At 35.6% G+C, this 16,375-nt stretch overlaps 1 protein-coding gene across 2 annotated transcripts in view; it reads right to left on the bottom strand.

Moving 5' to 3' along the window:
- Nucleotides 1-16,375, bottom strand: part of NAALADL2 (N-acetylated alpha-linked acidic dipeptidase like 2) — a 1,034,250-nt gene that overhangs the window by 176,940 nt on the left and 840,935 nt on the right. For both annotated transcript variants that reach the window (XM_056110705.1, XM_056110706.1), the window contains exon 11: nt 75-170. In XM_056110705.1, coding sequence (XP_055966680.1) covers nt 75-170 — 96 coding nt within the window. The remainder of the gene's footprint in view (nt 1-74; nt 171-16,375) is intronic.

The raw sequence follows: 16,375 nt of genomic DNA, 5'->3' as shown, positions 1-16,375 counted from the left end.
TATTTCTTCCCAATAACCTACAAACAAAAGCTAATGAAAGTTTCATACCCTGCTCTTGAGTAAATTCCTCTTACCTTGGCAATGGTTTCATGAAGTTTAAAAGATGGGTCTATTTCTTCAATTTTTGTTGCACATTTTGGGAAAAGGGCTTCAGAGAGAAAACTTGGACCCTGTGGAAAATTAGAATAGAAGCATTTAAAACACAGTATTTATTGTGGTTTTCAAGTGCTTATTGGATTGTCTTTAAAGATTCTAAAGAACTCTAAATCACTTCAGGGTTTCTGTAGATTGTTGAACTTCATTCTACTAATCAAACGAAGAGATCACAGACTATTAATAAATTTAAATAAGTAGACGACTGTAACTCGACATTATTTTTACCTATAATGAACACTTTCTTATTCAGAAGACACTTATTTTGGGTCTCCCTTTTTTATCATATGTACTCAAATATCTAGTATAATTTATGACTTGCTTGTCATAATGTCTCACAATGGAGATGTTACCAGTGCCTGCTCTAGCAAATTGATGAACAACGAGAGGACAGTGCTGCCGTGCTAATTTAGGACTACAAAACCCTTATGTTTACTTTATATATTCTATATTTTAAATCTGGCTGATTGAAAAAAATGTAAATATATATAATCATCATTACAAACTAGATAAAGTGTACATGGCATTTCAAGTGTTGCAAAATTAACTGGGTGCTAAGAGAGGAAACCTGGGAACACTGATGGAGGAAAGTTGACTCTTGTTGCAGGATCAGTGCTGGAACATTGTCTGTCTAAAACCCAGCTATGAATAACTTTGTAAATCATGATGCTCTAGTAAAATAATTAGTTTATTTTAAAAGTAAGCTAGTCTGTTTAGAACCCTTGGATGGCTCTACATGCTGACAATAAAATAATGATAAATCAAAATCTCAATGTTAAAAAGGCTGAAATGAATTAGGGGTATTGTAATTAGTTATTTTATATTTGGTTGTAGACAGATTTTCAGGATGTATTTAGATACTTAACACTAACAACAGGTATATCAGCTATGGTATAAATATTTATGTTCCCTTGCATTAGTCATATGTTAAAATCCTAATCTCCAAAGTCATGGTAATAGAGATGGGACCTATAGAGTTGATTAGGTGTTAAGGGTTCTGCCATCATGATTAAGATCAGTGCCCTATAAGAGAGGAACCATAAAGTGCTTAATCCCTTCCTGTGAGAAAGGTTACAATAAGAAACTATCGCCTAAGATAGTAGGTATAAGAAAATATATTTTTTTCTCTACATAAGAATAGCTATGTTTGTATGTAACTATAAGATGGAATCATGCAATTCCTTTAATATGGATGGAATTGGGAATGTCATGTTAAGCAAAATAAGGCAGAAGGAGAAAGACATATGATGGATTATTTAAATGATTTGTGAAATATAGAGAATAAGCGATAGCACAGTGGTAGGGCATTTGCCTTGTGCACAGCTGGCCAGCCAAGCCAGGTTCGATTCCTCCGTCCTCTCAGAGCACTCGGCAAGCTACCAAGAGTATCTCGCCAACACGGCAAAGCCTGGCAAGCTACCCGTGACGTGTTCAATATGCCAAACACAGTAACAAGAAGTCTCACGATGGAGACGTTACTGGGCCTGCTTGAGCAAATCGATGAGCAATGGGAGGACAGTGCTACAGTGCTACAGAGAATAAATTCAAGAGAAAAAATGAAAAATTAAAAACCTTGGTACACAAAACTGATTACCAAGCATTAAGGGAAAGATAAGTAGGAAGAGAAAATCAAATCAGACTAGAGGTGACATATGGACATTGGGAAGAGTTGTAGACACACTGGTATCAGTGGGATGCAATAATGTTGTACATTGATAAAATAAAATTTAACACTTCTGTAACTAGCTAAACTACAGCAATTTTTTAAATGAATCTGAAATAGTTTTGTCATAGGTATTTATCACAATTATTCTCCAATAGCAGAACAGATGACTTTGTATTATAACAATAGTAAAAACGAAAGTTGCGGTGATATAATTAGAACAATAAGAGACTGAATTAATGCATTTGTGAAGTAAAACCAACATAATTGCAGTTCTTACAAGCAAAATTAATTTTGCAATCACATATACTATTTAACCCACTTTTTAAGCAATGCTATAGTCAAAAAAATAATTTAGCTATTTGTTTCAGCATGCATCCACGTTTGGATAACAGCATGGATAAACCTGCTTATTCTCAAGAAAAATTATTTTCCGATACTTTTTTGTTATATTTATCTCTCTTTTTTTGCCATCAATCTAAAACTAATTTGTCAGAAATTCTAACCAGTTTCATTCAGTATCCTGTTTTTTCCAACACTTGCAGGTAGTGGGATGGGGTTGGCTTCCTGAAAGTGTAGGGCCACTTCTGGTGATATATGATCAACTCTGCCTGACAGTTAAAAACTAGGGTCCAAGGATGTGAGGCTGTTTAAGTCCTCCAGTGCCAGGGACCACCAGGCCCCTTTGCAGCGCCACAGCCTGTGAGGCAGTTCCTGGATGTGAGGTGCCTAGATACACCAGGGTCCTGAATGCATGTACACCATGCACCCTCTATCTCTGTGCCAGCTCCCTATTCTTGAGATCTCGACTGGTTTCAAACTGGCCACAAAATTACACCTAGACCTAATTTATCATCTAAATACCCTTCCCCACTTTATCCATTTTAAGAGATCGTGGAGACTCAGTTTTGTGAGTTATAGCAGTTTCTCAATGGGCAAACTGATACTGAATTGTTCATCTTTGGTACTTAAAAGGTTACCACATTTGGACAGAGTTTAGTGCAGATATAACTAGTTAAGTTAGAGTAAAGTCAAACTGGGAGCTTCATTGCTATGCTAATATAGTTTGGTCAGTGTTTTCATAGAAAAACAAAATTTGGAGTTATACAAACACAGAGAAGACTATGTGAACATAAAGGCCCAAAATGGAATGATACGTCTACCAACGAGACTATTAGAAGAAAGACAAGGTATCTAGAACACATTCTCCATGACCCAAGGCCTAAAGCAGGAATGCCTCAAGGGTGAAAAAAAAAAGATACAGAAATAAAAGAGCAGAAGCCTGGGCTCAGGGGGCTGATCGTCTTGTGGTTTTAGAGTCCAGTATGTCCTCCAAGTTCAGTAAATATTGCTTAGAACAAGTAACCACAAAAGGGCAGCAACATTCTTTGGTCAGATGCCTAACAGTCTTGATCTATCCAGGTGAGACTTTTACATACCTGAGGGTATGACTTTATCGGGATCAATATTTTTGTAAAGGGCTTTCTCCTGGGATAATTCTTCCAGGAGAAGGAGTAGAGATAGACCAGACACAGGACCCCCTCATCCCTGGGCATCAATACCTGTCTCCAGCAGCAGGACTCTGAATGGAATTGTCCATAAATTGTCCAGCCTGTTTTCTTTATCTTTCTATCTGGTTCCCCACACCTTTCCTTCTTGTTTTGTTGTTCTCAGAAAGAGTAGTCTGTTTTACATATCAAAGGGACTAATGGCTGTGCATTTATTTCAAAGGAATATTTACTAGGAGAGGTAACAGAGATAAGAGCATTTTCGTCACTCTTAAGATGGTCACCTTGGAAAGCTTTCTTCCCCAAAACTGCTTATTTCCAAAGGGGTAAAGATTCCATAAATTACTTGATCCGGCCCCCTTTTTAGACTTAAATTGATCTTTTAAACTAAGCATATCTATTTCTGTAAGTGTATGCACATCCAACAATGCTTGTTAAGGCTTTGAAGTCTTAATATAGTAAAATTCTGTTAAATTTCAGTCTATGGTGCACTATGGCATCCTGAGGAAACTAATGCACCTTTACCAAGGTGATTATCCCTTGCTTAAATACTAACATATTTTGTTGACAGTGTTGTGTTTGTGCCTTTGTGTGTGTAGTTTATTAGAAATTAGCATAGAAATAATTTTAAATACTACTTTTCCCACTTAATGGGTATTATTTTAACGTTCGAATCCAAAAGTGTTTAGTTAACATAGCTAAGATAATAATATATGCTTTACAGAGATTTTGTTAATTATTTAATATTTTCTATATAGATCATATTATGTTATTGCCATTACCCAACACAATAAATGCCATAATAAAAATGTAAGGATAGTTGTGATGGATTTGTGATTATGTTTGAATGCCAAACTAACAGAAATTTAAAGTCCCTTTCAAGAGACCAGGAGTAGCAATGAACAGTTCACATTTAGATCTGTGTTTTCCCTGTAAATGAGAATATATTTTAATGAAAGTATAACATTTACATTGCACATTCATTTTGAGTTTATAGTCAGCATAAGAGCCTTAAAAAGTTTGCTTCAGGGGCAACGGTCAGGGGTCTGGGACACATTGATGGTGCAGAGGTGAGTTATAAGTGTACATTAAGACCGATAGACTCAACAATCATGCAAGCAGGGGACCAAGCTACAATAATAAAACCTAAAATATGTCTGTTAAGGAGATAGGCTAGGGGATGGGAAGAAACCTGAGGACATTCTTGTCAGATGTGGCGATCAATTGTAGGCCTGGAGTTGAAATACCATATGTATGCCTGGAACTCAATTATTAACAGCTTTGTAAATCTCAGAGCCTGAATTTAAAAAGAAATGTTTGCTTCATGTGTCATATGTACAATTCTTAAAATAATTTTATTATCTTATTCAGCTAAACAAAACTTGTTGGGGTGTGCAAAGATTAAATATTAGCTAGACTCAAAAGGAATAAATTCAGTAAATATAAAAATGTAAATTGAGCACAATAATTAATGAGTTTTATATTGAATTTTCAATTATTCAGAAGCAGAACATATTCATTTAAATTATCCATATGTGTCTTAGTCTCCAATATAATAGTTTTCTTTCTCTTATTCTTTGAAAGCTATTCTTTGCTTCTAGTATCTTGCTTAATTCATCAATTTAAGAATACTCAGTTAACATTACATACCAGGTACTGTCCTAGGTAAAATATAGTCCTTACTTTCATGAAATTTAATTATAATGCAATTCAGACACAAAATAGATTTTAAACATCGCCAGCTTAAAGTAAATTAAGATAATCTTTCTCATATAGACATGGATACGAAAGCCATATTTAATAACTAGGACATTTATACATTCTGAAACAATGAATTGTTATTTTATTTTAAAGGATATATTATATTTTGGGAAATTTTTCTTTTTCTTGGGGGTGGAGTGAGACTCGGGGGGACGAGAAGTCACTCCCTGTGATATTCTGCTACTATTCAGATGGTTCAAAGTTCAAGTTAGAAAATAAGTGATTGCTTGGGGTCAGAAGTAAGGTGGACCACCAGTGTTACCCTAAGAGAATGTGGCAACCTGTAGGGCCACACTTGCTGTGCTCATGGAGATTTGCCAGACTGAGGATTAGACGCAGGGCCTAGAACATGCTTAAGAATTCACCCCTGACCTGTGAGCTGTAGCCTTGGCCCCTATTCTGACTTTTTTTCTAACGTTTTTTCACTAATTGTGCATGATGACTATTTAATAATGGATTCCATCTTTAGGTGAAGAAAGGGGAGTGACTCACTGTTAACCACTTAGGAAGACTTTTGTTTGGAAGATCGTTAGATTGAATGAAGCAATTCTTGAATAGATTGAAAACAATACCGTGTGCATGCTAATTGGGAATAATTGTCATAATATTTTTGGGAAGTAGATGCTAATAAAAAAAAGGATTCCAAAGGACTAGAGTGATAGTACATTACGGAGGGAGTTTGTGTTGTATGCTGCTAACCAAGGTTCCATCACTAACAATCCCCTATAGTCTCCTGAGTAGGCCAGGGATTATTCCTTGAGTACAGAGTTAGGAGTAATCCCTGAGCACTGCTGGGTGTGGCCCCCAAACAAACAAACAAACAACAACAACTAAACACAGAAAGGAAAAATACTCTAGGATCTAATATAAAATTCAATTTGTGTCTCTGGTTCTTAATTTGTCTTCACTATAACATTTAACAATATTTTCCATATCTGCTTTCTTTCATCATTTTTTCTTGAAGTCTGTGGTTCTTTTTTACTATTATGTTCTTTTTTTTGAAACATCATATTGATTTGGATAGTCTATCTCATCTTTTTATTTTCCAGGCACAGTCCATGGCTTTAATTAAGTAAATAATTACTTAATCTATTCAGTGTGGGCAGGTATGCGTGTGGGTTAAGATTCGGGGTATACCTAGCTGTGCTCAGGGATCACCCTTGGAGCATCTCTAGGGACCATAAGGAGTGCTGGGAATCAAACCTGAGCAAGTCGCATGCAAGGCAAGCATCCTACCTCTCCCAATGTAGCCTGTATCTATTTTTCTGGCTTTCTCCACTTCATTCAAATGAGAGTTACCAGCATTCCACTCCAAAACTATGTTTTCAGTTCATTGCTCCTTGTTATAAGATTCTTCAGATACATCTACTTGTGTTCTAAATCATGACCATACATTTTTACGTTGTTGCCTTCATTTTCACTTTCACTTAAATGTTATCTCCGATGATAGCATGATAGCTATATTTTAGCCAACTTTGAAATGGTATGCCTTTCTTGATTTTAATTTCCTTTGTTTTACGGAATTTCACTAGTCAATTTCATTCCAATTTATATATTGAGACAATTTTTGACAAACTACCCATTGTCATACTCGATACTTTTGACTTTTCTTCAAACTATGGTCAGCTCCAGCTGACAAATACTAGTATCTTCCTTTCATCTTAACTGAGAACTCTCCTAATTTTTAATTGCTAGATCCTGATATAAAGGCCCTCCCGTCAATCATTGATTTGCTCAAGCGGGCCCAGTAACGTCTCCATTGGAGAACGCTGAGCAAATGAATTATGGGAAAAAATGTCTGATTAACATATGGAGAACTATAAATCAAGAAAGTAGAAAATGATATGAATAAAAGAACATAGATTATAAAAATATGGGTAGGTTTGTGATAGGGTGAATAGTCCTCTGAGACCTAAACTGAGACTATATGGAAATCATATTAGTGAATTTATGAGAAGGAAAGGTTTAAAGGTGGGATAAGAAAGTAGACTTATTTATGGAAGTTAGTAATTAGTTTACCTTCTTACATGACACAAAGCATTTAGAAATCACACTTAATTTTATTTTAGACCAGATTGATTTAACTACACTTTAACTTACTACCTTATCAAATACCTCTGCATTTTATTCAGAAATGATTATTTAAAATATTTTGTTCATTACACGGCAGAGCCTGACAAGCTAGCCGTGATGTATTCGATATGCTAAAATACAGTAACAACAAGTCTCATGATGAAGACGTTACTGGGCCCACTCGAGCAAATCTATGAACAATGGGAGGACCGTGACCGTGACCATTTACACAGTGGGTATTGAACTAAAGAGAGCTATTCCATATGAACCTTTGTTTGCTACTTATGAGCGTGGCATGGAATGTGAACTATGTTCATTACTTGTATCATCGAATTTAATCTATACATAGACATATATGTTTAAAGTAGGAATTATTACCTTTTCATTACAAATGGGGGATTGAGAGCAATTTGCATCACGTTCTAGTCCAAATTTAGTGTTCAAGCCAGGATTCAAACCCAGATTTATCTGAATCTACATTTCATGCTTTAACTTATACATCATGCCTTCTTCCTAACACCAGATTTCCACTTAGTTTAAGATTATGTCCTTCTGAATTTAAGAAAGGATCTTGACTTCTTGTTCCAATTCCCTCCAATTTTTAATCTCTCTATGTGAGTAGCATAAACACTACAGACAAATTAAAGCCTATGCTAAAAGAGCTAAAAGAGTCTCCACTTAGGTTAAATAAAACTGAACCTAAAAAGTCCTATGTGCACAATTTTCTCACTGCAAAGTTCTTACTGCAATCCAAGAATATACACATTAATACTTAAATATAATATATTGATGGACTTTTGGCTCAAGGAGCAAGGTCATTATAGTCATCATCATTTTTAAAACAATATTTCATCATCTTTCAATGTAGAACAGGTCTGAGATAACTTTTATTTTAAATTAGAAATATTACAAACCCAAGGGTCATTGTAGAGTAATCTTATCATGTTATTTTTAAATATACTAGTTTTTGGTTGGAGAAATAGCATAGCGGGTAGGACTTGACCAATCTGGCTGACCCAGTTTCAATTCCTCCGCCCCTTTTGGAGAGCCTGGCAAGCTACTGAGAGTATCTCGCCCACACGGCAAAGCCTGGCAAGATACCTGTGATGTATTTGATATGCCAAATATAATAACAAGTGTCACAATGGAGATGTTACTGGGCCCGCTCAAGGAAATTGATGAACAACGGGAGAACTGTGACAGTGACTAGTTTTTTACATTTATTTACTTTTTAAGTTCCAGAAACATTCATAGAATTGTGATTGAAATTTATAATTATCTCTCAATATTTAATCTATCATCTTAATCTTAGATCTGGATGAGATAGTCTTATCTTTTTTTTCTTTTTTTTTTTTTTGAGTAGGGGCAACTAGCAGAGCTTAGGGCTCACTTCTCGCTCAGAGCTCACTCTTCTTGAACTGTATTCAGGGAACATTCCTGGTGGTGTTCAGGGGACCATATCCAGTGCCAGCAATTGAATATTCGTTAGATATGTGCAAGTCAAGTATACTTGAATGCCTGTACTATTGCTTCAGTCCTTTCACACTGAAAATCTCAATTTGCCCTAAGTATACAAAGCAGAACATATGGAATTAAAATAATTGGTTCTTACACAGTGGTCACTGGAAATGCGATATTATAAATTGTTGACCTTGGGAGTACATCCGTGGATGTGTGTGCATTTCTTGAACATTTTATCTTTTCTTGAAAAGTACTTTTGAGATGGAAATTATAATTTTAATGCTACTCTTAAAGCAGAGTCTTTATAATGTGTTCATAATTTATTTTTGTCCTAATTAGTTTTCCAACAGAATATACCTCTAGGAATGTCCTCATACTTTAGATCACTGTCACTGTCACTGTCCCCCCGTTGTTCATTGATTTGCTCAAGCAGGCCCAGTAACATTGTGAGACTTGTTACTGTGTTTGGCATATTGAATATGTAAAGGGAAACTTGCCAGACTTTGCCATGTGGGTGAGATACTCTCAGTAGCTAACCAGGCTCTCTGAGAGGGGCGGAGGAATCAAACTCAGGTCGGCCATGTGCAAGGCAAACGCCTTACCCGCTGTGCTATTGTTCTAGCCCATATTTTAGATATTTGTCAAAATAATATCAATGGTGGTTGGCATCTTTTCATATGCCTATTCATCTCCCATATGTCTTCTTTGAAGCAATGTCTATTCAAATGTTCCATTCAGTTTTTATTGGACTTTCATTGTTACTGCAAAGATTAACAATTTTATGAATACAGACTTCATTCTTGCTTCTCCTTATCTCAGGAATAACCACACAATTTAAGTTATTTACATTTATAAAAGAACTTTATAGCACTGGAAAGAAGTTCAAAAGACTAATCACGTGCTTTGCAAAAAGGACCCTCATCCCTCCCCTAGACACCACCAAGCGCAATGCCTGCACCCAAGAAGGTGTTACAGGATGGGAAGTAGCCGCTAAGGTGCGGAGGACTGCCAGGTGTGACCCCAAATTTTGTTTTAAGAATTAAAGAAAGAAAGAAAAAAAAACCTTTCCATGAGACTCACTATTTAAAAGCTTTTAATTTTTTTAATTCAGTTGCCTTGGTTGCTACACATTAAATGGGCTTTCTATGTTGGGAAAGTGTTTACATGGATATGTAATTGTTAAAACTAATCTAAGTAAATTAGATATGGGGACACACATTAACGTGTGTGTGTGTGTGTGTGTGTGTGTGTGTGCATATGCACACTGGGCACTTTAAATAAATTAGAGCAATATGAATTCAGTGATGGTGATTTTTGCAGCTGTATGTATTTACTGAGTGCCAACTTATAATTTCTGTATGGTTTAGACTTTCTGAACAAATGTTACTGAGAGATGTATTAAATAAAAAGGTTAAGAAAATTAAATGATTAAATAGTGAGAGAAACCTGAACAGATCTACCCTAAGATATGTGTTTAGACTTCAAAACGGGTACCACCCCAAATGCTAGAAGGCACACTATACGTTGCATTGCAGTCATAACAGTAAAGAAGTTGTAAAACACAGAGAATAAAGAAGGCGATAGTGGCAATGGATAACTCTGTTCAGTGCCTTATGTTTGCATTCAAGATAATACATATTTAAACATACAAAGAACATAGCAACAGCACAGCTTAGGCATGGACCTAATGATTTTCCTACCCCAAGCTTTATCCCTACTGTCCCACGGCCCTGAATCTTGAGTGCTGCCAGCTTTGGTTGTGATGGACCCCAAGCACTTATGGGCTCCAACACTGAGTGACAACCGGGGTTACTCCTGGGCTGCCCGAGCACTGTTTGGGAGGTTTAAATAAAAAATGTCTATACCAGGCAATTGAAGATCAACACCCTCAAAAACTATGACAGATAAGTACAAATGCACAAGCATTCGGCAAATAAATACATTCACAATGCATCTTTATTTGATTGTAATTTAATGGTGCCTGGGCCACTCCAGGGCTTATCCCTGTCTCTGAAGGGACTTGGGAATCAACTGTGGTATCATATATTGAGCCCCATTGATTGTGGACAACGCCAGCACCTTACCCACTGTTTGCTCTGGTCCTTGACAATTTAGAGGGCTAAGGAACACAGAAGCAAGGGCACAATGCATCACATGTCAGAATCCCTGACATGACACAGTAAAAAAAAAAAAAAAAAAAAAAAAAAAAAAAAAAAAAACTGGAGGTAGTCCTGGAAACTCCCTCCCCAACCCCTGCTCCACTGGAGTGGCTAAACAGCTTGTGACACTGCTCTGCCCAAGCACAACTCCATCCTCACATACCTGCATCGAGCCACTCAGCCTGGTCGACTGAAGTGGCATCCCAAATATTAACCAAATACCCTTTAAGCACCAAATTTAAAATATTAACTATATTCACAAAGTACATATTTTCCATGATAGTCGATTATATCTGTTAGTGTGTTAGATATTTTTATATTCATAAAAGTAATATATAATGAATATTTACATATGATATATGATGCTAATAGCATTTTACTGATTGATAGCAATTATTAAGTGCCTTGTATATATATTTACCTAAGTTCTCTGTCTCAGCTTTCTAAGTTCAAAATATCCACACTGGACCAGGCTAACAGTTCAGTGGGTTGAGTGAGGCATTTTTTAAGGGAGCCCAGAGTTTAATCCCCAGTACTACATCACCACTGGACGTAGTGATGTAGTGAGGATGTAGTGAGACCCAGAGTTTAATCCCCAAATCACCACTGGAGCAACCTCCAAGCACAGAGCCTGGAGCAGCTCTTGAGTGTCACCAGGAGTGACCCGCAGGACAACAAGAGACAAATCATACATATGTGCAGTTCAAAATTAGCACACACTTACAATTTATAACATTATGATAATTTTATGAATTTCTGCATCTAAAACAGTGAATCCAAATAGCAATTCATAAAGGAAATATTTCTAGTTGGCTGATAAAGAAAACTGAAGTTTGAAAGGGTAAGAAATGTACAAAATGGCAAATATTGATTTACTAGGCAGGGTTTTAATCCAACCATATAATTCACTTACTTAATCCAGTGAGCATAAAATGCAAGACACATAGAAGTTTTATAGTTCTGTCCATAATAAAATGGAACAAATGGTATTGTATAGAGTTAATACTTTCATGACATTAAATATATTCTAATTAAAGAGCTAGAACTTCCTCTGTTTTCTTCCAACTGTACTTTAATGGTAAACCAACGTCCCTCATGTAAAATAACTCAAGAGTAGAGGCAGGTTTCGTTTTTTATTTGTATTTGATTTAACACATGAAATTCAGAAATATAATGCTGGCACTCTGTATCAGTCCCAGCATTTTCATCTTATGATTCACTTCATTTTCTCAAAAAATCTATATCAGAAGTATACTAACTGAATTCTTTAAGCCCTTCATCACACCAGTTTTAGATACAAAAAGACAGATTTTCGGCACATTTGTTAAATTTTTCATGGTTCTGACTCTTGTGTCAGCATGGAAATTTCAACTTTGGTCATTTGAGTTTTATACATGCAGTTACACTTAGAACACCATATCTAACTACACTATTCTATTACCTCTCAGTATAGGACCTGTGAGAGTTTGTAGAAACCTCCATGGATTCTAAACAATAAAAACTGCTAAACTACTTATTCAAAATACCTTTCTACAGAAACAACAGCTAAACAGAAAAATGCCAAGATAATCTAGACTTTTTTTTTCTGATTGGTAGATGGATTAACACATTTTTTCAATATATATTCTAAATACTATTTAGCAGAAAAATCACAACATGCCCAGAACTGAAATATAATCTAATCATGATAGATGTCTGTGATTGAAGTAACTATTCCAAAACATTGTAAAATACCATTTGGAAGAAAATGTTATACATCTGGACAATTTAAGAGATTCTGACATTCCTACTCTGTGCAGCTAAAGAACTATTGAGAAAAGTGGGGGTATAATTGAATACTCAAGGATTGCTGTTACACAAAAGATCTATTTATGTAGGAATATTTCCTAAAGTAGCACTGTCACTGTCACTGTCCTCCCATTGTTCATCAATTTGCTCAAGCGGGCCCAGTAACGTTTCCATTGTGAGATTTGTTACTGTGTTTGGCATATTGAATATCAAATAGGTCACAGGTAGCTTGCCAGGCATTGTCGTGAGGGCAAAATAGTCTCAGTAGCTTGCCAGGCTCTCCGAGAGGGGTGGAGGAATCGAACCTGGCTCGGCCAGGCCGGCGGCTTGCAAGGCAAACTCCCTACTGCTGTGCTATTGCTCCAGCCTTCCTAATATATCTATATTCTATCTATAGTTACTTTTATATGTAAATTTATTTAATGCTCTAAATCAGAGTAATTTAACTTTTTATAACTGCAACCTTATATACCTGAAACATTATTATGTGGCCATGAGTTTACTGGCATATAATATAGCCATATAAACATTTATTTATAATAAAAATCATTTTAAAATTAAAATTTAAGAGCTTTTCACTGACTCCCCCAAACATTTAGTAATGTGATACCATGAGAGACCATGATTCAGTTTAAATTCCTTGCAGAGTGCAAATAATTATGTCAATTGTGTTCTAAATTGCACATCTATAAATAATGTGTGAACAAAAATGCAGCACATTGTTGACATTCCTATGAATTTGATTCTACCCTCAAGGCTGGTCTCCACAGGCTCAGATGAGCCTCACCCTCTAGAGAACTGCAGAAAAACCCAGGTCCACGAGACCCATGGCTGAAATTTCCGAGGTTGCTCGGAGTGGAACTGGGCCTCCTCCCCGAGCTTGGCAGTCACACCCACAAACGGCCCCTGTGCCATATAATCTCATCAATGGCCAAGAAGAGACCAACAGTGACCTCACTCATGCGCGAATCTGTTGTTTAATCATATTCTAATTTGAGATTCCTGGAGCCCACGGCTACAAATGTAGCCACAGGACCTTGCATACTCTAGCCCACCAATGTACCAAAGTAGCACATGTTTGTTTGAGTTCAACATACATGCTTGTAATCTCTTATCCAAGGGCTTAAATGGCTCCAGGATGAAATACAACAATCTTCACGCACTTTCCTCTAATGGTTGTGAAAAGGTGCATGGTGGTGGGATTGGTGTTTGAATATTACCTGTAATGAATTCTGGTGAGCAACTTTGCAAAAATAAAATAAAATTCTATTTTTCAAAAAGAAAAAGAATTAGATGCTAATGTTATTCTACTTTATAAATAAACCAAGTCACAGAGTAAGAATTCTTTCCAAATAGGAAAGATAAGAAATAAACACAGGTAACATGTATTTTCTTAACCACCATAATATATTGCCTATAAATAATAGTATAGTGTTAACTGATACATTTTAGTATGTTATTGCAAGTGAGAAAAACTAGATTCATGTGTCCATCATATGCTTTTTATATCAACCAACTATATAACTGTTGTGGTGTTCTCATTTAAAATATTTGCTTGCCCACATCTTCTCATTTTCAGGAAATCCATCCTTTTTGAAGATACTTTAAATTCATGTCCTAGTCTACTTCCATTTTTTTAAAACATAATATATAAAAGTAAAATGTCCTCAGTACTAAGGATCTTTATATTAATTAAGTCAGACAATGGAGATACTGAGTGTAAATAACGCAAAGTAAAGGAAACCATACCGTAACATCAAGGATCAAGTCCAATAATTGTTTTTTAAGTTTTATTATTGCCTTAATTTACCTCCTTGTTTTGAGGGGGAGTGTTGTTCTGTTTTGCATGGTATCAGCTCACCAATACATGATTTAAATCATCCCATAGTCAATAACCCAAAGTCATTGAGGCGGTTCCAAGAGGAGCCAATAGGATGAGGGAAAGGTTCTGAGGGCTGTAATGCAGCATCTCCAATATCTCCAATCAACCCCTGTGACTTCAATTTTCATTAGTTTAGCCCTGCTAGTGGTCCCTGTGAGTAGGGATTACTACCACAGGCATCTTAACGTTATTCATACACTGCGTATCGCTGAAACATAAGAGTTACAAAAACAAGTTGCAAAGTAAGAATACAAAATCTAGTATTTTCAGCTCTTGGAGGAAAAAGTCATGTTCTCAGTAATGACAAATTTAAATTTTAATATGGACTTTAAAAAACTGATGTAAATGGAATCTAGCTCAGTCATAGAATAATTGCTTTGCATGTATGAGGACCTAGGTTTTAACCCTAGCAACACACACACACACATAAATACATTAAACACAAAACTCTCTCTTGTAAGATCTTGAGTCAATTTAACGATAGCATTTCTTTGAGGTCAAATCCTGTCACTGTCCTGAAAAGCTTTTCTGTTCAACAGTCAGTACTTTTTCTCAGGGCTGTATTTAATCAAGTGTGAAAGAAATGAGGGATTTAAAGGTCTTAAAGTTAAGAGCAAAAGAGTCTAAACATCAGGTTAAGAAGAAACAAATACATTATTCAAATCCTGGGGGACATGCTGTAGTCCTTCAAAGTCCTTTTGCAAGAAATAAGAAGAAATTACCTTTATAGTCATGACCCCATGTTCCATAATCTAGGTGAAAGCACCCAGGGAAATCAAACTTGAAACACAGCCCTATCAAAATGTTGACATTCGCTGTATTACGGTTATTATCTTAAAAGTCTCTCTCTCTCTCTCTCTCTCTCTCTCTCTCTCTCTCTCTCTGTCTTTCATCAAATATGAGGTTAACATGGATAACATGTTAGCCTTGTATGGTGACATCACAGAACCACAGTTCTGGGAACAATCAGTTGTTGAATTTCCTCTCAACTTCCCTTCTGTTCCCTTTTTCTAGCATTTCATGGACATTATCTTTAAGAACCCATGAATGCATTTACATTAGTAACTTCAGAAATCCCTGGGCAAGTTTTGTAATACTACTACTGTTTTTACTTTAGTCAATGGTTTTATTTTAGTCATCCATTCCACTTTGTTTGAAAATCAATAATGACACCAGATTAATACTGTAACTCAGTAAAGTTAAAAAAACACTCTAAATAGTTAATACATTTATAATAAATAAATAGTTAAATAAATATGCATTTAAAGAAAAAGAACTACTATCAGTCACAGTGGACAAACATGCATATATCTTTTGAGAAACTGAAAGTCCCTGAAGACGATAATAAACTCAATTTCAAAAAAATTCTCTAACTCCAACAGGGAATATTTTATTTATAAATTAAAACACCAGGAAAATATGCTTTTAAGTGTTTTCTGATAGTATCTTTTCTTAATCTTCATTTTAGAATCATCAGTTATCTCATTTTTCTCCAATGTTCATTTAAAGACAGTGAAATTAAAAAAAACATTGATGTTCTCTTTTACAAACAATGGGTCACTTCTGATTAAACTTCGATTGAATGTTAAACCTCTAGACTTAAAACAAATTACCTCCTTTGTCTTTTAATTTGAACCCAATTTCTGGCTGCCCTCTGGTTACTCGATTGAAATTAATTGATTTATGAATCAGCTGAAGAGAGATTCAAATTAATAACCGAAAGAGAGAAAGAAGATGTTTTCAAATTATAACCAACATTTCATAAGCCACTAAATTCTCTCTATTAAGATATTTATAACTTAGCAAGTTTCACATTCTATTTTTAGGAGAGTTGAACCTTTGAATTTAACTTCACTTTCGAGACTTTTTATTTTCCTTTGTGAAAATACCATATCATTCATGCTAAAAAAATAAAATAAAACTTAGT

This window comes from Sorex fumeus, unplaced genomic scaffold (assembly GCF_029834395.1).
Source record: "Sorex fumeus unplaced genomic scaffold, SorFum_2.1 ptg000010l, whole genome shotgun sequence".
In the NCBI taxonomy this organism is placed as follows: Eukaryota; Metazoa; Chordata; class Mammalia; order Eulipotyphla; family Soricidae; genus Sorex; species Sorex fumeus.
Note: the sequence above shows the minus strand (reverse complement) of the source record. Positions and strands in the feature narration are given on the sequence as shown.